At 43.0% G+C, this 24,409-nt stretch overlaps 2 protein-coding genes across 2 annotated transcripts in view; one reads left to right on the top strand and one right to left on the bottom strand.

Annotated features, from left to right (window-relative positions):
• The window catches only part of AVEN (apoptosis and caspase activation inhibitor), a 205,031-nt gene extending 185,528 nt beyond the window's left edge, over positions 1-19,503 (top strand). Inside the window, exon 6 of the mRNA XM_061611482.1 lies at positions 18,932-19,503. Within this exon, the coding sequence (XP_061467466.1) occupies positions 18,932-19,050 (119 nt within the window). The 3' untranslated portion in view covers positions 19,051-19,503. The remainder of the gene's footprint in view (positions 1-18,931) is intronic.
• A 1,366-nt stretch (positions 19,504-20,869) lies between these two features.
• RYR3 (ryanodine receptor 3) overlaps positions 20,870-24,409 on the bottom strand; it is a 481,871-nt gene continuing 478,331 nt past the window's right edge. The window contains exon 104 of the mRNA XM_061612803.1: positions 20,870-24,305. Within this exon, the coding sequence (XP_061468787.1) occupies positions 24,210-24,305 (96 nt within the window). The 3' untranslated portion in view covers positions 20,870-24,209. The remainder of the gene's footprint in view (positions 24,306-24,409) is intronic.

Here is a 24,409-nt window from a genome sequence, read left to right on the forward strand (position 1 = left end):
TTCCTCTCCACTTTAATTTTATCAGAGCCATGGGTATGCTTTCTGGTTCACCCCTCACTCCTTGGATTGTCACCATTTCCTGAGGTAATATTTCCTCAGATTTTATCAAATCTGGCCTCAGTAACGTCTGAGCGGCACCAGTATCAAGCAATGCCCAATAATTTGCCCCTTGCACACTCACTTCTTCCCTCAGACTCAAATCAAAGTCTTTTACATTTGTCCAGTTTATCTGGCAGAACTGAACCTTCTTCGCTTCTAATTCCCTTGGTTCTGTTTTCACTACCCTTCCCTGAGCAGGATTACCAATGGGGTTGGCAACCTCACATTGAAAACGTAGGTGCCCCGGTCTACCACATTTATAACATAATTTCTCCTCCATTTTAGGGTACACAGATCCACTCTGGGGTGTCCTGTGCCCTTCAGACTTTATTGGAGGACTCACTCGCTGTGGTACCACATCCTTTCTGCCACCATTATATGGTCTGGGTTTAAACTCTCTTGATGTTTTCCCCACCCAGCCAGTTCTATTGGAGGCAAAGTGATCTGCCAACTCTGCGGCCTCTTGAACAGATGTAGGGGAACGGTCTTTGACAAGGAGTCTTATTTCTGGTGGTAACTGATGGTATAATTGATCCAGTATCATGAGGCTTTTCACCTCTTCCACTGACTGAGCTTTGGCACTTCCCATCCACTTTCCAAATATGTCCATCAATTTTGCTCCCAGTTCAACAAAAGACCTCCCTGCTTGGATCTGACAGTTTCGAAATAACTTTCTAAAGTAGTCAGGTCCCAGTCTGAATCTTTTGTACACTGCCTCTTTAAACTCTCCATATGTGACGGGCCTGTCTGAGGGGAAATATTGGTATACCTCTGCCAATTCCCCTTTGATCAGATTTGATAAATATTGCATATATTTATCCTCCGGTAGCCCCCACATTTGAGCTGCCTTTTCAAAGGTGTTGAGGTAAATTTGTGGATCTTGTCCAGGCTCAAACACTGCAAAATCTTTTGGTGTAATCTTTATCTTTGTTTCATTTCTGTCCTTTCTTGTTTCATCAGAATGAAACTTCTCTCTTTCAAATTTTAACTTTTCCACCTGTATTTCAGCATCCACTCTCATTCTCTCAATTTCCAACTCCCGCTGCTTTTCTTTTTCCCCGATCTCCATCCTCAGTTTCATCATCTCAATCTCTCTGTCCTTATCTTTTTCCTCACTTTCCTTTCTCAACTTCTCTCTTAAATACTCTATATAAGCGGGATTGCTTGAATACCCTTCTGGGTTCTCTTCTCTGACAGGTTGTTTTTGTTGGACAGATGCAAATGCTATCAGTGCTACTCGCAATTCATCTACCCCTTTACCCTCGTGAGGTAAATTGAATGTTATGCACTTCTCCACCAGCTCCTCTCTTTTCATCTTTATATATTCAGCCATGTTTTAGGAGTTCACTCACACCTTGCCACACACTCTTTGCCAGTCACACTCACAAGTAATCTTTATTTGTTATTTCTTTTAGCCACACCACTTCTAGGGACTCTCTATTGTTCGTATCCCACCGCTACCACCACATGTGATGCCCTTCCCCGGTTCTCCCTGTCAGGTTCCTACCTGCTTGTGGCTACTGCCTTTCACTAGGCACCACCAGGGATACCACCAGTCCGGACCGTCCTTTATATGGTTTCTCACTCCGCTCTAGCACAGATCTCACTAGATCCCCCTGCTAGGCAGCACCACCAGTCACGTCCTATAACCAATACTCCCAGAGACTTTGCCTGAGTCTCTCTCTAGCTGGTTACTTTTGTGACTGCGAGCTTATGCTGTTCCCAACCCCCTTGTATCTTTATAGATAATGCATACAACTCTTGGTTGCTCTGGATACTTGAATTGTTATTATTCCTCCCTTCACCGCTGCCACCATTAGATACTGTTTCTGTTCAGCCTTGGTAATTACTTTGCCCTCCCTTCTGGTATGTATATCCCCCAACCAAGTATCAGGCTTTTGGTAAACCAAATAAGTATTTATTAAATATCAGAAATAACAAGATTAGTTTTAGAATGTTTCACAAGCGTATGGTTTCATCTATTCCTGTTTTGTACTTGACTTATTATTAATCAGAACTCCAACTCCCTCTTTCTCCACACTCCTGACCTCCACCCTCAAACACCTCTTTCTCCACACTCCCAACATCCACCCTCACCTTCTTCTCCACCCTACTAACATCCACCCCGATTCAACTGTCATTCTTCCATTTATACTCCCAGCCATTCAAACGCTCAGCCAATCATCCAGCATTCTACTGCTCATGTACTCCCCCCTCCTCTTTCACTCCACTTACCATATGTCTTCTATATAAACAGCACTTACCATATTTACCCTACAAGCAAGAACATCACAAGAACCACTTCCTGGGATCTGTGGAAAACAAAGTTGACCTTGGGTAGAAATGACAGGTCTGGTCAAAAGACTACCTTGTCCTGATGAAATATACACAATTGGGGGTCTGAGGATAAGGCCCCTAATTCAGAAACTCTGAGTGCAGAAATAATGGATACCAGAAAAACTGTTTTGAAGGTCAGCAAGTTCAGGGGACAGGTAGCCATTGGTTCGAATGGCAGACCCGTTAACACCATCAACACCCAATTAAGATTCCAGGTTGGGAACCTATGGACTGTCTAGGGGGAAACAAGTACAACCCCCTTGAGAGAATGCTTGATTAAGGGGTTGGACGAGAGTGAAGGACTGCCCAGACTGAATAGAATGCTACTAAGGGCAGCAGCTTGATGCCTAATGGTAGCTGCGCTCAGTCCCTTACCCAGACCCAACTGAAGGAACCCCAAGAGGACCCTGACGTCCCTGGACAGTGGTTCAGCTTCATTCACGGAACACCAGGACAGGAAGACCTTCCACATAGAGGAGTATACTTGGTTCGTGGATTGTCTACGGGAAGCCAGCAGAGTGTCTAACACTCTCCCAGTGAATCCCTTGTCACTCAGCCAGAGCTGCTCAGCCTCCAAGCTGTTAGCCGGAATAGTTCTGGCCGAGGATGGCATACTGGACCCTGTAACAGGAGATCCATGGCAGCTGCCATGGGGTCCTGACTGACAGATTCAACAGGTCTGGAAACCAAGGGCATCTTGGCCAATAAGGAGCCACAAGGATTAGTTCCTCCCTGAAGGCCTGAACCCACTGAATTGTGCACTGTATCAACCCAAAAGGGGGAAAAGCATATAGAAGGCCTTGTGGCCACTGCATCTCAAGAGCATTTGTGCCCTGGGCCTGAAAACATGGCGTTCGAGTGAAGCACCTGTCCAGCTGCGCGGTTTTTGGGGTGGCAAAGAGATCTACTACTGGTTCGCCCCACTGTCACACCACCTGGTGAAAATCTGCTGGGTTCAGCTGCCGCTCTGCCTATTTGATCGATGTCCTGCTGAGCCAGTCGGCTACGAAGTTGTTTGTGCCCGCCAGGTATTCTGCTTCGAGCATCAAACCCCTCAATCGAGTGTCCCCTTGTTTGTCGACATGAGCTTTCGCAGATGAGTTGTCAGTGTGTATAAGGAGATGTTTCCCTTTGGTCTCTGACGTGAAAGCCCTCAGGCCTAGCCAGGTCCATAACTCCAGTACTTTTATGCTGAGCTCTGATTCCAACACTGACCAGGTGCCCTGTGCCACCTTGTGATCCAGGTGAGCCCCCCATCCATACAGACTCGCATCTGAGGTCATAATTATTCATGGCGGGTCTTCCAGGCTGACCCCTTTGGTCAACCACTGGAGTTCCAACCACTACCTGAGCTCTGCCCTCACTGCCAGAGAGATCATTACCACGCATCTGTGCTGAAGTAGAATGGCTTCCTGGTGGGGTAGCAGAAGCTGTTGTAGTGTCCTCAAGTGGAATTGGGCCCATGGGACCACGTCAAATGATGAGACTATGAGCCCTTGGAATTGAGCTAGGAGCATCAGATCCATTTCGGGAGATGAGGCTGTTTCCAGAAGCAGTTGGTTAAGTTTTAGCACCCTTTCTTTGGTGAGTCTCATCCAGAAGAGGCGCATGTCCAGATGTACCCCCAAGTGCAAAATCACTTGGGATGGGATCAGCATGCTCTTCTCTGTGTTTACCGCAAAAGCCAGCCCTTGAAGCCAGGCTGGTGCGACTTCCCGGAAGGATTGCTCTGCCTGTGGCTGCCTCTGAGATGAGCTCTGTCTCAGAGGAAGCTTTTTTCAGTTTAAAATCAGTCAAAAGGGAACTTTGACTGGTATAAATGTTCTCCCAGGCAAGGGTGAACCGAAGAGATTATCCACAAAGACTTAGTTGGGCTGTCGGTGGCTAGAATTGATCAGGAATTCCCTGGGGAAAGAAGGCATACCTAGCAGCCGAGGACGGAGTTAGGACTTCCAGCAAGCTGGGCTGAAAAAAGCAAGACGTTTTTTCTTTTAAACGATCCATAACGGGCGAGCTTTCTTCTGTCTAATCTTATCATTTGGCTTAAATTACTACAGTCAAAGAGATTTGTTTAAGAATCAGCAATTAAGATACCTGGGTGAGTTACACTTCTCTCTTTTATACAAGGAATTAAGGAGGAGGAAAATTTTTTTTAAAAGCTTATCTTATTTTTTATGGCAAAAAGCTGGCCTGAATTTGGAAACTATAAAGATTAAAATGGATGAGGGGCAATTTACCCGAAGAGAAAATCTGATCTAGATGATTATTTGATTGATATATGTCTGGGACTACTTTTTCTTGGACTACTTTCTTTAGATGAATCTGCTGTTCATGTATGTTACTAATTGGTCGGCGCTGTGAACCAAATTTGTTTTGCATTCTTGGACGTGCGGGAGATAAGAACTGTGCTGGCCAGATGATGTCAACAGGCCTGGAATATTAACTCCCTTATTGCTGGAAAAAGAAGCAAATTACTCTTTGCTTGGGAATTGTGGCTATATTGGAAATTTGAAGGGTTTTTTTTTTCGGCTTTAAGAATGACAATCAAAGAAGTGGCAGAGACCCTGGATGTACCCCTGGAAGGGTTTTCCCCTCTGGATATGTTTCAGAAGATAATGGATGAGATTAAGATAACGAAACAAGAACTGGGACAGAGTAGACAAGAGATGGCAACTGAATTTGGTAAAGTGAAACAGGAGTTGAAAGAAATAAAGGATTATATGAGAAAAGGAGCAGATGGACAAGCAATAGAAGATGAAAAAGAAATTAAAGGGAAGGAGCAAATTCTGGAGATTGGATCAGATATATCAAATGTGGAATTTGAAAAAGATTTGGACTTTATGGCAAAAATTGAAGGGAGGATGCAAGTCCTGGAGATTGGAACAGATATATCAAGTGTGGAACTGGAAAAATATTTGGAGTTTGTGGATCCTGGAGATAAAGATTACTGTTTGGAATTCGGCGTTGTCCCTGGAGAAATTGATGAAGATATCAGAGATAAAGCTATCAATGTTTCAATGGAATTTCTGGACTGGAATGATTTGATGGAACTTGAAATAGAGAAAATTTATAGAATTAATTCCAGATATGTGACAATGGAAAAACTCTTAAGAGATGTGCTAGTGCATTTCGTAAAAAAGAGGAACAGAGATATGACTTTACAACAATATTTCAGCAACACATTCAGAATTGATGGCAAGGAAATATTTGTGATGAAGGAAATTCCCAACAGACTCTTACTATATGACTATAACTATGACAGCAAGATTATTATGGGTGCAAGTATGGAAGTTGGAAGATGGAATTAACACTGATAATGGAAAAATGGCTATTGAAATTACTGGACCTAGCAGACTTGATGAGATGGATTAATTGACATGTTTATTTGGAGAAAAATCGATGGATATATTTCTCAAGGAGTGGAAACCTCTCTTTGACTTTTTGCGGAAAGAATAAAGTGATGTTAATGAGATTTGATGATTAATTAAGATAACTACTGGAGGAAAGTGATTTTGTAATATATTAAGAGACAGGTTTGTTATATATCATAGACCTATAACTGATCTGCGACAAATTGGAAGTCAACATTTTATTTTATTGTTTAATTTGTTTCTTTTTTGTTTTGTTTTGTTTTGTTTGAAAATTTGAATAAAAATTAATGATAAAAAAAAAAGAAGCCAGGCTGGTGCGAGGTGGGTGTCCATCCGGGACTGGCTCTCTGATAGTGCTCTTACCAGTATGTTGTCCAGGTAGGAATGTACACAGATCCCCATTGTTCAAAGATGGGCCACCAGGGCTGCCAGCACCTTGGTGAAGACCCTTGGTGCTGGGGAGAGCCTGAAGGGCAACGCCCAGTACTGGAAGTGCCTGTAATTGTATGAGAACCGGAGAAATCTCCTGTGTCGCCTGCAAATTGGAATGTGCAGGTACGCCTCGGAGAGGTCCACAGAGGTCAACCAATCCCCTTTTCTTAGAGCTGCTGTTATGGAGCGAAGAGTTTCCACTTTGACGTGTCTTTTGGCCACCTATCTGTTGAGCCATTTTAGATCTAAGATGGCCCTGGTATTGCCACTTTTTTTTGTTGATTAAGAAAAAAATGAATAGACCCAATTTCCTCTCTGATGGGACCACTGCCTCTATCACCTGAAAGCTCAGCTGGTGCTGAATGGCCTCCAGGTAACATTGCTGCTGCTTCGGTTTTCGGGACCGTGGGGTGGGCAACAACAGATCGGATGGAGGTCGGACAAACTCTGTTGCATACCCCATGGATACTGTCTCCAGTACCCAATTGTCAAGTGATGTCTCCACCGGGAGGAAAACTCCAGCAGCCTTTCTCCCACCCCATGGGAGACCTCCAGAGGATGCCAGTCAGGAGGAGGGACCCTTTTAGGTGCCCTTCTGGGGTCTCCCTGAGGAGAAAGATGCACCTCCCAATTTTGTTGAGGAGGCACAGCCACCACCTCTGTCCTGTCTGCCCCAGCGAAACCGGCTGGAAGATTGGCTTCTGAATCTGGAGGGCTGTATTGGGGAACAAAAAATCCTGATTCTGTCTGTTTTTCTGTTCCTCTCTTTTAGCCATTGGAAGTGTTTTCTTTTTGTCTCTAGTTTCCACCAGGTGAGCCTCCAGAGATTCACCGAACAACTTAGAGCCTGAAAAGGGGAGGGCAGTGAGGCAGGTCTGTGACCCTGCATTCACTGCCCCTAGCCTGAACTAAATGTTGCATCGTGCCATGGTACATGCTGCCATGGACCGTGCAGCAAATTGTAAGGCATCCATGGATGCATCAGCAGACACTAGCTGAAGCATATGCCATTTTCTTTAAACCGCCCTTCACAAACTTGGGAACATCATCCCTTACACCCAGCTCTTCTGCCCACATGAACACTGTCCTGGAGAAAACTGAGGAAGTGGCTGCAGCCCTGAAGCCCACAGCATCTGCCTCAAAACTCTTGTGAGGGGCCCCTTCGACCCGCTTATCACAGAGATCCTTAGCCCCCCCCCTTCAGCAGGGATCGCTGCCGAGCAAGCAAGGGCGGCGACAGGCCGGTCCACTTTGGGAAAACGCAACCATGCCGTGATCCTTTCAGCAAAGACATAGTGCTTCTTTGCCCACTTAGGAAGCTGCTTTGATTTGCATGGTGACTCCCATTCCATGTCCCACACATCATCAAAAGCCTGAGGAAAGAACAATAACCAGCTTCACATCAGTCTAAGGAAAGGCCTTTTTAGCTCCTGCCAAAGCTGCCTGGGAGGGTGCGTCACCTCCCCCCTCAGTCTCTAACAACTGTAGCACTCTGCACACCTTCAAGAGAAGGAATTGAAAAACCTCTGGGGCAAAGAGCCTAGCCAGGTCTGGGTTGTCTTAAGTTCCTCTTCTGACAACTCTCCCCCTGTCAGGTTCAGGGAATCATCTGAATCAGACAATGTCCCCTGCTGTCCTTCGACTTACATCCAGTCCTGTTGACTCATAACACCCCCTACCAGTCCACTGTGTCCAGTAAGATCCTTGTCCCCTGTAGGGGCTCCTGGGACTCCCCCACTGCATGATGTGACAAGGAGTGGGGGTGTGCCCCCCGATATGGTGACAGTAGGCGTGCCACCCCTGCTGGTGGGTGGAGTAGAAGAAGGAGGAGATCGGGAATAGTTGTGGCACAGTGGTGAACTGCTATATCTCCCCTACCTGCTAGAGCCACTAGAGTGAGATCTGCGCTTCCACTTTCCCTTATGGGAGCGCCTGCTTGAGTGTCTGCCCTGCTTATGTTTAAGGACATGATGAAGGGAGCCACTGATTTCAGAGGCTATAAAGTCCTTAACCCACGACATAAACTTGGGAAACGGGGGGGGAAAGCTTCCATATCTTCATCATTAATACTCCCCCCCCCCGCTGCCCCAACTTGGGGATGGAGAGAGTGCAAGCTGAAAACCCGTCGAGCCTTGCTCTTGCAGTTCCCTAGAGTCCATCGCGTCTCCCACGTGGCAGAAGTCTTGACAGGAAAATGAGGAGGAAGCAGATGAAGCCATCCAAATGGCGGCCACAGCTGTTCTGCATTTGAGAGAAAAGCACGGGAAGTTGTTGTGATGGCGAGCCACCTTAGCAGGCACCGCTCAACCCCCTGCTGCCTTTTACATTCTGAATTTGGGGCTAGATACCCCCAGGCAGCCCATCACACTAGTTCTCAGGAAGGGGAGGGAGCCGGAGACTGTGATCCCATTTGTACGAGTGTGGTAAGAAACGCGGCTCTGCTGAGCAGGGAGTCAGTCTCCCTTCCGAAGTGGCTGCCACTGTAGCTGGAACGCTGTGGCTAGCCACACTCCGCCAATGTTTGAAGCGCTTTGCATGGTGCCAAAATGCCCAGTTGGGCTCAACAAGCCTCCCGGACCCACAAAGTGAAGGCGAGGGGGGGGGGGAGATAAAAAGACAGACGGTAAGGGACGAGAGGGAAAAGGAAAATAGTTATCAAAGTAAGGAGAGGAGAATGACTGAAAGAAGAGTAATAGGAAAAGGTAGCAAAAAACAGACAAAAGGAAGTTCTGACCAGAGGGAAGAAAAGACCCAACCTTCACTGACCATAGGCAGGACCAGGAATGTCCTCCAGCCCTATCCACAAATAGAAATTCACGGTAAGGAAATTTCCATTTTTTCCTCAATTCAAAACTGGTGCATAATAACACGGTGAAGAGGGTGGCCTTTCCTGAAGCTATCTTTTAAAACAATGGGTTGCATTCAGCTAAGTCATACTCAGTGTAGACCCACTGAAATTAATGAACCTAAGTTACTCAAGTCTATCCATTTCAATAGGTCTACTCTGAGTAGGACAGTTGAATACAACCCTATGTATTCATTTCACAGTCATTTTCAAGAAACATACAGCCACATGATAACAGAATCCATTTTAAAATGAAGCATAATAAAATGTTCGGAACTGGGCTGTAAGGAAGGGTCAGCAGTATCAACTAAAACCACATGACCACATCATGCAGAAAATTAAAGCATACCCAACAGGGGGCTGTCCACCTGCCTCTTGAATGAATCATAGAATCATAGAGTTGGAAGGGGCCTTGTAGGCCATCGAGTCCAACCCCCTGCTCAGAGCAGGAAATCCACAGCTAGAGCATCTCCCGCAGATAGCTGTCCAGCCTCTCCTTGAAGACATCCAGCGAAGGGGATCCCACCACCTCCCTAGGCAGTCGGTTCCATTGCTGAACTGCCCTTACTGTCAAGAAGTTCCTTCTAATGTCCAATCTGAATCTACGCTCCTGCAACTTAAAACCATTAGACCTAGTCCTACCCTCTGGGGCAGCAGAGAACAAATCTGTACCCTCCTCTATGTGACAGCCCTTCAGGTACTTAAAGAGTGCAATCATGTCACCCCTCAGCCTTCTTTTCACCAGACTGAACATGCCAAGTTCCTTCAACCTTTCCTCATAAGATTTGTTCTTCATACCGGCTATCATCCTTGTCGCCCTCTTCTGAACCCGCTCTAACTTGTCTATATCTTTCTTAAAATGAGGCACCCAGAACTGAACGCAGTATTCCAGATGAGGCCTGACTAATGCAGAATATAGTGGGACTTTTACTTCCCTCGACCTGGAAACTATAGCTCTGTTTATGCAGCCCAAAACCATGATTGCCTTTTTTGCTGCAGCATCACACTGCTGGGTCATGTTCAACTTGCGATCCACTACAATTCCAAGGTCCTTCTCACATGCACTACTGCTAAGCCAGGTATTTCCCATCCTGTACCCGTGCATTTTGTTTTTGTGGCCTAAATGCAGAATCTTGCATTTGTCTTTATTGAATTTCATTTTATTAATTTCAGCCCAATTTTCTAGTCTATCCAGGTCCCTTTGGATTTTATTCCTGTCATCCATTGTGTTAGCTATCCCTCCCAGTTTCGTATCATCCGCAAACTTCATAAGGCTTCCCTCCACCCCGTCATCTAAGTCATTGATAAAAATGTTGAAGAGTATCGGCCCCAGGACAGAACCCTGTGGCACTCCACTCGAAACCTCCTTCCAGTCCGAAGCAGAGCCACCGACGACCACTCTTTGAGTACGGTTTTCCAACCAGTTGTGAATCCACCTGACAGTATTTCCATCTAGTCCGCATTTGACCAGTTTGCTAATCAAAAGGTCGTGGGGACTTTGTCAAACGCTTTGCTGAAATCTAGATAGATGACATCTACAGCATTTCCACCATCTACTAAGCTAGTGACCCGATCAAAAAAAGAGATGAGATTAGTTTGACAGGATTTTTTCTTGACAAACCCATGCTGGCTCCTACTAATCACAGCATTGTCATCTAGATAGTTGCCAATGGACTCTTTTATTATCTGTTCTAATATCTTTCCCAGTATTGAAGTCAGACTGACCGGCCTGTAATTCCCCGGATCTTCTTTTTTAAAGAGCGGGACGACGTTTGCCCATCTCCAGTCCTCCGGCACCTCTCCCGTTCTCCAGGATTTCTCAAAGATGATGGCAAGAGGTTCCGAGAGTACATCAGCAAGTTCCTTCAATACTCTGGGATGCAGTTCATTAGGCCTTGGAGATCTGAACTCATTTAGGTTAACTAGGTATTTCCTGACTATCTCCTTATCAATTTTGAACTGCAATCCCGACCCCTTACTGAGATTGCTACCGATGCAAGGTTGCACACTGTTCCCTTTTTGGGAGAAAACGGAGGCAAAATAGGCGTTGAGCAGTTCTGCCTTTTCCTTGTTATCTGTCAACATTTTGCCATCCTCACTGAGCAGCAGTCCCACCGTTTCCTTGGTCTTTCTCTTGCTTCAAACATATCTGAAAAACCCCTTTTTGTTGTTCCTCGCTTCCCTCGCCAGCCTCTCAGCTCATTCTGGGTTTTAGCTTTCCTTACACTATCCCTGCAAGCCCGAGCCGCTCGTCGGTACTCTTCCTTGGTGATGCGTCCTTCCTTCCATTCTTTATACATGCTCTTTTTTATTTTTACCTCCTCCACCAGTCTTCCGTGTAGCCACATTGGCTTTTTCCGATGTTTTCCGTTTTTCTTCCTCTTTGGAATTGTTTGCGATTGCGCTTTTTGTAATATGTTCTTCATGAACTCCCACGCTTCTTGGGCTCTGTTTTTCTTTAGTCTATCTAGCCACGGGATCCTACCCATCATTTCCCTGAGCTTGCTAAAATCGGCTTTCCTGAAATCCAAGGTCCATATTTGAGTATATTCTTCTTTGGCTTTCCCCAGAATCACGAATTCCAGCATTACATGGTCACTTTCCCCCAAGGTACCGACCGCTTTAATTCCCAATACTGGAGAGCCCACTATCATACCACTCTTAACAGGAAGTTTTTCCTGATGTTCTGCCAAAATCTGGCTTCCTGTAACTTGAGCCCATTATCCCATGTCCTGCACTCTGGGATGATCGAGAAGAGATCCTGGCCCTCTTCTATGTGACAACCTTTCAAGTCATATATTTCTTAAACAATTGTGTAAATCTGATTACTAAAACATGTTAATTTACAACGTGGTATGGGATTTTACAAGGATGGTACACTTTGTATGATTGTTTAGATAATTTGATGTTTATTAATTTAGGAAATAGTACCTATAATTGCCTGTGTGAAGCTGCAGGTGCTTGGTTTTTTTTTTGAGAAAACAAATATAGAATGGAGTTCCCTAGGGAAGCTGAGTTATGCTGAAATAAAACAGGAATAGACTTATGGCATCACCATTATGGTCTGCCATGATGTTCCAAGATAAGGGGCATGTTATGTAATATAGGACAGCTGGTAAAGCACAGTGGGGAGGAGAGCCTGGCTGGGAGTCCAGTCTGTGGGTTCAAATTCCCGCTCATGTCTCCTGGGTGTAAAGGGCCAGTTAAAGATCACCCCCACAGTGAGTGGCTCAGGGATTACGTGCCCTGCCCCCTGTGCAGCTGTGGGCAAGCTGCATAGTCCCAAGGAGCTCAGTTGCCCCCCAGCTGGACAAGGAAGGGGCTGGCTTGTGCAGCTGTGGCAAGCTGAGCAGGCCCTAGCCAGCTGGGGAGGACTGGCCTCAGAGGGAGGCAATGGTAAACCCCCTCTGAATACCGCTTACCATGAACACTCTATTCATAGGGTAGCCATAAGTCAGGATCGACTTGCAGGCAGTCCCATTTCCATTTTTGTTGTTATGTGCCTTCAAGTCGATTACAACTTATGGTGACCCTATGAATCAGTGACCTCCAAGAGCATCTGTCATGAACCATCTGTTCAGATCTTGTAAGTTCAGGTCTGTGGCTTCCTTTATGGAATCAATTCATCTCTTGTTTGGCCTTCCTCTTTTTCTACTCCCTTCTGTTTTTCCCAGCATTATTGTTTTTTCTAGTGAATCATGTCTTCTCATTATGTGTCCAAAGTATGATAACCTCAGTTTCATCATTTTAGCTTCTAGGACAGTTCTGGTTTAATTTGTTCTAACACCCAATTATTTGTCTTTTTTGCAGTCCATGGTATGCACAAAGCTCTTCTCCAACACCACATTTCAAATGAGTTTATTTTTCTCTTATCCACTTTTTTTACCGTCCAACTTTCACATCCATACATAGAGATCAGGAATACTATAGTCTGAACGATCCTGACTTTAGTGTTCAGTGATACATCTTTGCATTTGAGGACCTTTTCTAGTTCTCTCATAGCTGCCCTCCCCAGTCCTAGCCTTCTTCTGACTATTGTCTCCATTTTGGTTAATGACTGTGCCGAGGTATTGATAATCCTTGACAAGTTCAATGTCCTCATTATCAACTTTAAAGTTACATAAATCTTCTGTTGTCAATCCTTTAGTCTTTATGACGTTCAGCTGCAGTCCTGCTTTTGTGCTTTCCTCTTTAACTTTCATCAGCATTCGTTTCAAATCATTACTTTTCTGCTAGTAGTATGGTATCATCTGTATATCTTGAATAATTGATATTTCTCCCTCCAATTTTCACACCTCCTTCATCTTGGTCCAATCCTGCTTTCCGTATAATATGTTCTGTGTATAGAGTAAAAAAATAGGGTGATAAAATACACCCGTCTCACACCCTTTCCAATGGGATACCAGTCTGTTTCTCCATATTCTGTCCTTACAGTAGCCTCTTGTCCAGAGTATAGGTTGCGCATCAGGACAATCAGATGCTGTGGCACCCCCATTTCTTTTAAAGCATTCCATAGTTTTTCATGATCTACACAGTCAAAGGCTTTGCTGTAATCTATAAAGCACAGGGTGATTTTCTTCTGAAATTCTCTGGTCCATTCCATTATCCAACATATGTTTGCGATATGATCTCTGGTACCTCTTCCCTTTCTAATTCCAGCTTGGACATCTGGCATTTCTCACTCCATATATGGTAAGAGCCTTTCTTGTAGAATCTTGAGCATTACTTTACTTGCATGGGATACTAAGGCAATAGATTTCCATTTTTATGTAATATAAAATAAATGGCACCCAGTGGCAACTCTTAACTGTATATTTCTGTACCGTAAATTTGGGTTATAGATTCTAAACCTAGTTAACCGATTAAATAAGCCATAAAGAACTAGTCTTTTCCCCGTGATTAATCCAACACAGCAGCTTGCTGAATAACACTAATACTAAAAGGCACAGAGAATCTTGACGAATGATGCATTCCCAGAATGATGCATTCCCAAAGTGAATTATTCAATTTTCTAACCACTTAATCCACAGTTCTTTAGACATATCCACATCTTCTTCATGCACAGCATTTATCCTAATCAGTAGGTTTCATTATGTTTCATCATTCTTGCAACTAAGCCCTGCATCTTCTTCTTGCACTGTTTATACTTTGCACATTTCCCTTTTTTGCCCAGGAAAGGAATTTCTTCAAAATATTCCCAAAAAGGGTCTCTCTTATGCCCAGAGGTCATAACAGTTCTTGTGTGGCAAAAAGTGTGTGTGTGGAATATAGGAACTGCAACCTGTGCCTGTACTATAATGTCTTCCTTTTTTCTTTCCAGTCCTCTCCACTGTTCCTTTGTACTCTGCCTCCAACTTTCCTTTTCTATATTGCCTCTTTCCCAGTTAGGCTTGCCAAGTCTCCGGTTTTCGCCTGGAGACTTTGGTTTTGGGGGTTCCTCTCTAGGTCTCTGGGTGAATCATCTTAATCTCTGGACTCTTATCTTTCATTTTTTTAAAAAAAATAAGTTTCTATGTGGTTTGGTTCAAATGTTATAAACCAAAATGTCACACACACACACACCCATCTTCTGTTAGTACTGGATGCTCTAATCTCTGCCCTTTCAGGTTTTTAGCCAGTAAGTGAAGTCAGGGTGGTGATTGACAATAGCAATAGCTAAACCCCATTTCAAGTTCTGAGAACAGTTTCCTTTTCCTGCTTAATGACATCACTAGGGCCCACTCCATGACATCGCTAAGGCCCGCCCCTGAAATCTCAGGGTTTGGGATGCTTCTGACCTGGCAACCCTAGTCCCAGTTCCTTTGCCTTGTGTAGCCCAGCTCCATCACTACATAAACTCAGAACAACAACTATCCCATTCCCATCCAGTTTGTGTCTTTGCACATGTAACTTTAGTCAGAGAAACAGAAACTGAAAGTCCAGAACCTCCAAGAAGCAAGAGTTTGTAGTTTGGCTGGGCAGAGCCATTTTCATGAGATGGAAAACTGAAATGAGTGCCCATTTTTGACTGGTAGATGTGTGTGAGTGTGATAGAGCCATTAATTCATTTTAATAAGACTGTAAGTGTAGATTTTGCTTGTTTGTAATTAGATAGAATTGAATGGGAGAGACAGTTGCTATTTTTATTGATTTTCTTAAAATCCAATTTAAATTAAAAATGTATTTATTTTTTCAAAAAAACTGATTTTTATCCACCCTGCTTGCAAGCACCAGCTGTTAAATTCCATGGCTGAGGCAGTGTCTCTTCCAGCACTCTTGTCAAAAATCATTTCACTCTGGTCCATCACTGTGCCAGAAATAATCTTTGCACATTTCCTGTTGAACACATTTTGGAATTCTCTCCCTGGAGGTGCATCCTCAAGGATTTTTTCCCCTTAATTAAATAGTGGTAAACCATGGTTTTATCACTGCATGGATGTGCCTATGTGAGCCCAGGGAAAACATTGGACTGTTGCATTCTTCCTCCTGGTCACAGAGGAGGAAAAGAGGTGAGGAAATTGTACACCTGGAAAGAGGTGAGGAAAAAGACATGTTTCTTTGAGACTATGCGACTGGAGAATGTGCATATTGCCTGGAAAATGTACAAAATTAAGTCAATATATGCATATATATGCATATATATATATATATATATATATATATATATATATATATATATATATATATATATATATATATATATGCATATATATATGCATATATGCATATTCTCCAAGGCCTGTTGGAGATTATGCATAATGGCCAGAGAATGTTAAAAATTCCCTCTTCATAGAAGGACAGTGTGTTCCAGGATGCTGGACTAGATGGGCCACTGGCCTGATCCAGCAGGCTCTTCTAATGTTCTTATGTCCATGAGGCCTGGTGAATGTGCACAATGGCCAATTATTATGCACATTAATGCACATTATTAAAATGTAATCAACATATATGTACACACACACTTGCAGCCCAGAACAATATTTCCTGCATCTGATGAGTGGACTTTAGTCCATGAAAGCTTATGCTTTTAAATTAATGTTAGTCTTTTATGGTTCCAAAAGATTTTGTGCACACGAGCAGTAAAAATGGATAAGGTAGTGCACATTGTAAGATATGGTAGAAACAAAATACTGTGCTGTGGGAGTCAGTGCAGGCACAATTTTATTTAATCACCTTTTTTTATAATTTCTACTACTGAGATAACCAAACAGACCCTGCCATTTGGACTAAGGAGCCATTCTGCTAGAGCTGTTGCAACTTATGCTGCCGTCTTCAGAGGTGTTTCAATTCCCATCCCCTCGTATACTCTTATCTTGTCAAACATTACATATTATACATGAACGCCAGAGTTGTTATGCTTTTTTGGAGAGCTGTTCTCAGTTTAACAACTTGGCCTTCACCCTCCTCCAAATACAGTAGTTCAGCTTGTTCATCTTTTTAAGTGCTTACCTGTAAAAGATGTTTGTCAAATTATCTTCTGTCACTGAGGGAGCAGGAAGGCACTTGTCTTCTTTTCAAAGTGGGTGTGTGCCAACCCGTTTTTAAGCTTTTTAACAAATGTCCAAGATGATGATCTATACTGGCACAGATGCCATATGCATGAGTGTACAGAAGAGCACTCAAAGAATATCCGTTACTAGTAAGCAACCTCTCTTTATCCTGAGAAGGGATTTGATAAAAAAGAAAACAGCACCAAATTTTGAGACAAGCAAAAGATAGAGATCACCTCAGACTTGAAGCCTGGGTCAGGATGAAGGACTACTTTTAGTGGGGAAAATTAGCTATGGCATTAGTATCTAGATTGATAAGTAATGTGGTGGGTGTAAGGTTTGCTACAGCGATGAGAGTTTTTCCTTTTCTGCTACATCCATTGAGCTTGTTTAAAAGTAGGATCCAGGGGAATGTCTGTCACATGAGTGGCAATCATAGATGTTTTCTTGAAGGCTGGACTGTCATGTGTGCCCCCTGAAGTTGAGCGCTAATCAGAACAAAATGGCTCCAGCAAAATAAGAGCCTGCCACCAAAACTTTAAAAGCACTTTACAGTTCAACAGTCTTCTTCAGTGTATTTCCTAAGGATCTTTCAATTGAATGACACCACTTCCTTCAAAACTGCTACCGCTGTGGCATCCACCTTTAGTGAGGAAAGTATGTTTAACTTGTTTTGGGGCAGAGGTTAATTTGAGGATAGACATGTTTATAAGAAGTTTCACTGATTCGTCCAATTCATTTCAAAGCACCTGTTCAAATGCATTAACAAGTGGGAAAATCTGTTTGTGCTGGGGACTGAAGAAGGGGGAGCTGGTCGTAGGAAAATGGAGTCAGTTCAGTCTTGGTGACCTTACTTATTCTATCCAGCACAGGCTGAGATAACAACCTTATCTGGGATCTTCACCTGTTGGGCGATCAAACCCAAACGGTTTATGCTACTCTATGGAGGAATCAGAAGTCACAGTGACCCGAGTTGCTGGGTTAGGCTCTATAAACAGAGTTGTACCTTTTCTTTTTCTGAGAGTTCCCAATGAGCAGGGGAAACATGATCAGAGAGGGTGATAGCTCTTTTCATCCCTTGTCCCAACTTGAGATGTGTCAGTGGTTTTATGTTAAGTGCTTGACAGTCTCCATCTTAGACCTCCATCATTAGAAACATTCATGCATGTGATTTCAGACCATTGGAAATGGATCTATCTCCCTTCTTGGAGGCAGATGGCACTGGTATTTTGAAGGACCCTGTGCAGACCAATCTGCCACTCATTCAGAGGCTTCAGGGATCAAGGCTGAGTTGGAGGAGTGCCTGTTTTGGCTCTTAAAGGGAACCTCTGAGAATCAAGCCTGCTCCACTTTCTCATCTGCAGAGTCCATCTGGATTCTATTTCTTGGTCACAATGATACTACCTAAACATATTATTTTCACTTGTTTTAATCTTAATGTTCTTTCCCAGATTTTAATGAATTGTATATTTACGAGGAAATTATTGAAAGGATTTTGCACCTTCTGTGGGTGCAGAGCCATCAGATGTTTGGCTCTACGTGGATAGGTGGGATCCCCTTTGGCTTTCAGTGAGACCTTGCTACTTACTGCCTGTCTCTCAGCTGGACAATGTGTCAGGTACAGTGCAGTGCTCCCCTCTGTGCCTGCACATCTCTTCAGGCCTTGGCATGCAGACCATTCAGAGGCACAACAGGGCCTTACGTTATCAATAGCAATGGCACTTGTTGCCTTAGAGAACATAGAGAGCTGTCTTAAGAGGCCATACTCTTTGTCCATCTAGCCCAGTATTGTTTATGCTGCTGGAAGTGGTTCTCCAAGGTCTCAGAAGAGGTCTTCCCCATCACCTGCTATCTGATTCTTTTTTTAACTGGAAAAGCTGGGGATTGAACTTGGGATCTTTTCCATGCAAAACGTGTATTCTGCCACTGAGCTCAGATTCCTGCCCTGCACCATGCCTAGCACAGCTGTGGTTTAACCCAGCTGAGATGCCTTGGCAAACCTCTATGGTAGATTTTCTTCCCCATGAATGCAGCCTATAAAACTCGTGCAAATGTGAGGCTAAGTGCCATCTGTGGTTTTCTATGATCTCATAAATTCCTGTGGCACAGCATATTATCAATTGGATAGAGCTTCCTGTTATTTAAGCCCTCTCTTTTAGCTGTGATTCCAATTTTCTTTCTTCCTGTCTTCTTTAAGCCCCTGATTCATAGCTTTTTTGAAGTCAACTGCCCAGTACCTCCCTTAGAGGCTGGATCTTTGAGAGTCAGCTTCCTAATTGGCTCCTAGTCTTGTCAGTATTGGAGCTTGTCAGCTTTTTCTTGTGGCATCACCCCCAAAAGATGTTATAGTTCAATTTTGTTCTATTTTATTTTATCAGATCTCTTAGAATTGGATGGAACTGAAGAAGTTCGCTCAGCATCTCAACCGCAGGAGGTTACATCCAAAAATATTACTGAGGAAGACCTTGAAGACTGGTTAGACAGCATGATTGCCTAAGGCCCACATTTTGGTTGGCATGCAAGTAACTGAAAAATTAACATGATGGTACCTAGGTATAAAATAAGTGTTTACAAATATTTAATTAAGTAGTATCTTCAACTCGATTTTTAATTGTTACTTTCCTAACTTTTGTTGTTTCAAAGTGCCAATACAAACAATCTGGACACCTTGCAGAGAATTCTGTGCAACAGACTGCCTAAAGAAATGTGACATTTTCATGAAATGCTTGTAAATTTAAAAAGTTGCAGAGGTGGCTTGAAACTAATACAACTAATAACAATTTCAGGTAGTGTTGTGCAATAGCTTATTGCTCACAGCTGCAAAATAAAAGAGCGCTAGTGAATGGAACTATGTGTTATGCAGTTTGTAAACTATGTAGTTTGGTGTGACTTTAGGTTGGTTGATAACAAGCATATATAAAATATGACAAAATAAAAGTTTGTTTTGTAAATTCTTTATTGCAGTGGGCACTTATTTATTCAAGGAAAAATGCATAAACATAGAAACTTTACCACTAGTTGACCATAAAGCATTATTATTATGTGGCCTAAAATTTAATTTCGTAAGATTGTGAGACATTGTATTTTTTTACCAGCTGCATCTAATAAGTTGTTACTGGAACAAATGTGTAATTCACTTTCAGGTATTTCATACAATAAGACAGGACAGCAAAACAACCAATTAACAAAAATATCAATCTAAAATGCTAACATTAAAAAAACAACTTTTGCATAGCTATGTCTGCAAATATTTAAGGCACTTTAATTAGGATTTTAGGGACAATAAAATATTTGAAACGTGTTAAGCACTGATGAATTAAAAACTTTCTATCTGTATCTTTTCACTAGGAAATGGCATGAGGGAGCAGGAAACAAGCCTGACTGAAATATTGTTTAATATCCTAATATGAGTCAGTAAATGAGGCATTGTTACCGGACATTCAAGTTCTTAGGTTGCAGGTGTTGTTGTGCATGTAACAAAATAGGATGTAGCCCTTTCAACTAAGCTATATTTTATTTCATAAAGAGTGGAGTTAATAACAAATAATAACTTGTGAGCTAGAATACTGACTTGAAATGTTTAAGCATATTTCTTGGTCTGGATTTTGCTTTTTTTTGGAAAAGTACAATCTATAAGGTCTGTTTCTGCCAGGTGCAAAAAGCCCAGCTGGATCCTCATAAAATTAAACTAGTTTAGTGTACTGAAAGTTTAAACTAGAGCTTAGAAGTAACTCGTTACAAATAACGAGTTACTTGTAATTTATTACTTTTTAAAGTAATGAGTGGGTAACTTCATTACATTTTGCTAGTAACAGAACGACTAGTAATTTCCTTACTTTTTAGCAGTAATGGTAACATTTCCGGCATTACTTTTGGACGTTACTTGGGGGGGCAGGGGAAGTCTTCTGCTCCTTTGATTGGTGGACAAAAGACATGTGCCTCGCATTGGACTTCTGTGCAGTGTCGCTCTTCCCTAGTGCTCTGTGTTAGGAGGCACGAGGGAGGAGGTGAAGAGGCAGAGGGTGGTGGAGCGCCGGAGAGCGAGAGAAAAAATGGACGGTGGAGGAGAAAGCCAGGGCAAGGATGAAGGAGGAGAAGGCAGCAGCAGATGGAGGTGAAGAGCTGAGGTGAGTGACGATGGTGTGTGTGTGTGTGTGCCCCTTGCTTGTCCTGCCACCCCCCTCGCGCCTGCAGCCTGCTGCCTCTCCCCCCATGCCTGTCGCCTCGTGCCTGCCGCCTCCCCCCTCATGCTGCTCGCCCGTCCCCCTTGCTCATGCCTGCCCCCCTCTCCCCCCCACAAACAAACTGGATGTTCCTGCAAGGACATCTCTATTCAGGGAAACAAGCAAGAGGCGCCACACTTCAAGGCACTTGAGGAACACACAGAAGAGGATCAGTGAGATGTGTGGTCTGGCCTGGGGAAAGTTCCACAAGCCAGATAGGGAAGCCAGGAGGCCCATATTGAATGCCCTGGGGCTGAAGTTTCCTGCCACTGAGGTCAACTGTGGTTGTTGTGTTTCAGATTAGTCCATTTTTTGTATGAATATAACCTAAGATACCTGTGGCTGTTATGGGGGTTGTTTTGTTTTTATGGTATTATATATTTATATTAATATTTTTAAATGCACTGTAAGTCAGTTGGAGACCTTTGGTTAACAAGCGACTAACAAGTCTAGACAGTAATGATGATGTATGATTGTTCGCATGTATGGACCAAAAATCTTTATAAGACCAGCCAGGCTTTTCAAAAAAGAAGTTTGGCATGGACAACTGCAAAAAAATTTCAGGACAAAGTACGCCTTCATGCTATGCAGAGTTAATGTGGGGAGCTCGCTGTTGCCAGATGTGGGGGCAGATGCTAGCTTAGGTGTTTTAGGAGATTAGAGGTGTTTATGTAGGTGGTGTTTATTAAGAGCTGTTGTTAAATATTTAAGTAGAGCCTCCAGATTCAGAGGCAGTCTACCTCTGAATGCCAGTTGCTGAAGGAGAAGAGCAGGGAGGGTTGTGCCCTTCATGTTATGCTTGTGGGCTTTATGGGATGCAGGTGGCTGGTTACTGTTGGGAACAGTATGGTGGATTAGGTAGACTAATCTTTGCTAACCTGGTGCCCTCCAGATGCTCTCCAGCTGTGCTGATTGGAGCTGTAGCCCAAAACATCTGGAGGGCATCAGGTTGTCAAAGGCTCAGATAGACTTTTGGTCTAATCCTACAGACTCTTCTCATGCCTTGAACGCCATAGGCAAATGTCTTGGCGTGTATGTGTGATGAGGAGAGGCCAGTGTTCTATAGCTTCCTAAAGGGCGGAAGGGAATTCTTAACTGGCCACAGCTAAGCAGTTTGGCTTTGAATTAAAGATCCCACCAGGTGTTTGATGCTCACTAATGTCTTCAAGCTACCTGCCAGGTGATTAATTTTTTGTAGTTGTGTTCAGGGAGCCTGCTTGGCCAAGGAATATAAATATTTGCAAAGTGAATTTGAAATCTCATCTTAAGAAGCACAGATATGTTTCAATGCAAAAAACTTTTTTAAAGATATATTATTAAACTTGTGTCCTCTTTGTAGTTTGCTGTCTAGGGACTGACCAGGTGCACACCTGCTTGGCTTCAACCACAGCATCAGATGCTCCCAGATTGCTTACTGCGCTCCAGATAGATCCCAAGGTTAGGTTGTAAAGGCACCCTTGCAGATGGGAGTCAGGGACGCCTCTGCCAGTGAGTTGATTCCAAAAATAGCTTCCCCACATCCTTAGCTCCAGCAAACTGAGGCGTTTCAGCTGCTCCCAAATAAAAAAGGCAAAACCCCACACAAACCAACTTGGACACTGCACTCATCATCTGAGACCATTTTCCTTGTGCCCCCTCCAAAGGAAGTGTGAAGGGTAGTGGCTTGAGAATGGGCCTTCTCAGTGGTGGCTCCCCATTTGTGCAATGCTGTGCCCATGGAAACATGCCTGGCACCATGATTTTCTATTGTGAGGCCCAGGAAAAACAGTTTTGTTCACCCACACTGTTGGCTCTTAATTTAGATCATAATTAGTTAGGTTGCTTTATTGCACCCATCTTTTTAGCGGGATGAGATTTTAGGGGGGTTAATTTGTGTTTTTATAATTTGATTTTGAATGTTTTTTGCTTTGTTTCTATTATCTTACTTTTGTAAGTTACCTTGAGACATTTTTGTATAAATACAATTAATAATAATATAAAAATATGTATGTATTGCATTTATGTTTTACCTTTACTCCAAAAAGCTTAAGCCAGCATGTATGGGTCAACCTCCTGCCTCTTATCCTCTCAACAACCCTGTGAGGTAGGTTAGCCAGAGACAGTGACTGGCCAGTGAGTATCATCAATGAGTGGGGATATTTTCCTGGCTGTTCCTAGTCTTTGCCTGACACTCTCACCCGCCTTCCCCATCCTGGTTGGCCACTGTGAGAACAGGATGCTGGACTAGATGGGGTGAACAGTATGTTGCTAGATAGACCAATGGTGTGAGTTGATCTGACTTTGCATAAGATAGCTCTGTACATCATCCTAGATCATCTTTCCCCAATCTGACACCCTCCATTTTTTTTTGTATTGCCATCATCCCTGTCCATTGGCCATGCTTTTGCTGGGGCTGATGGGAGTTGGGAGTCCAATGACATGCATCTGTGTTAGAATTGCTTTTAATGTGTTTTCTTTAATAATATGTTTTTAAACCCCCCCCTTTTAAAAAAGATGTCTTTAAAGCTTTTTTAAAAAAATGTTTTTAACGTTTTGTTTTAATGTATTTTAAGGTATTTTTATGATGTTTTAAAGTGTTTTTAGCATTTGGCGCCCTGGGCTCCTGCTGGGAGGAAGGGCGGGCTATAAATCAAATAATAAAGAAATAAATGACATTTGGAAGACACCAGTTTGGGGAAGCTTGTCCTACATTAAAAGTCATTCACTGGTCTTTGACATGTAAAACAATAGCTTTGAAAGCTTGTTCACACACTGCACTGAACTAAGGTACAAGCTGTGTTCTATACACTTGTACAAGTGTTGGCCCCTTCCAACTCTACTATTCTATGATTCTATGATCATCATCTTCAAATCCTACCTCAATTCATTGTACATGGCCCGCCCCCTCCCTTCATTTTATTCTCACAATAACTCTGTGAGCTAATAGATTAGACTGGCCAGGCACGGTTATTCAGTGAGCAAAAATTATGCAAATGGGATCTTTTTTAATTGTGCTATTGACCTGTTACTTCCACTCTAACTGGGGGGATCTTGTAAGATAAGGAAGAGATGGGGGCACACTTCACATTATTCTACTACCCTCTGTGTGTGTGTGTGCTTAATTTTAATGTTGTTTTAGGTTACTTAGATGTGCAGCAGTCAAGGCCAGCACCTTGTAAGCATTTTTTAAAAACGTAACTGAAATGTAATTGTAGTGATTACTTTTGAGAAAAAGTAAAGTAATCAGTTACTTTCAGACCAAATGCAATTGTAACGGTAATCACTATTTTTTGGGGCCATGTAATTGTAACTGTAATTTATTACTTTTAAAAAGTAATCTTCCAAGCTCTGGTTTAAACATATGTAATACATATATTAAGACATGAAATTATAAGAGTTTGACTTTTTTCTAAATCTTCTATTTTTGAGTGTAGTAGCTTCTTTATTGATATGTTTATCCAAGTTGATCTTCATACTGTTTACGGAAGCAATCTCCAGCTGGGAAAAAATCCCAGCATCTTTCTTGGTACATTTTCCATACATACGACTCCTGAAAGTATGAGAGAGACGTTTTTCAAAAGATTCACAGTAGAGAATTCAAAGTGTCTTAAGAAATATGTCAACTTCTCACTTGACAGCGTAGTCCTTAAAACC

This window comes from Rhineura floridana, chromosome 2, assembly GCF_030035675.1.
Source record: "Rhineura floridana isolate rRhiFlo1 chromosome 2, rRhiFlo1.hap2, whole genome shotgun sequence".
NCBI lineage: Eukaryota > Metazoa > Chordata > Lepidosauria > Squamata > Rhineuridae > Rhineura > Rhineura floridana.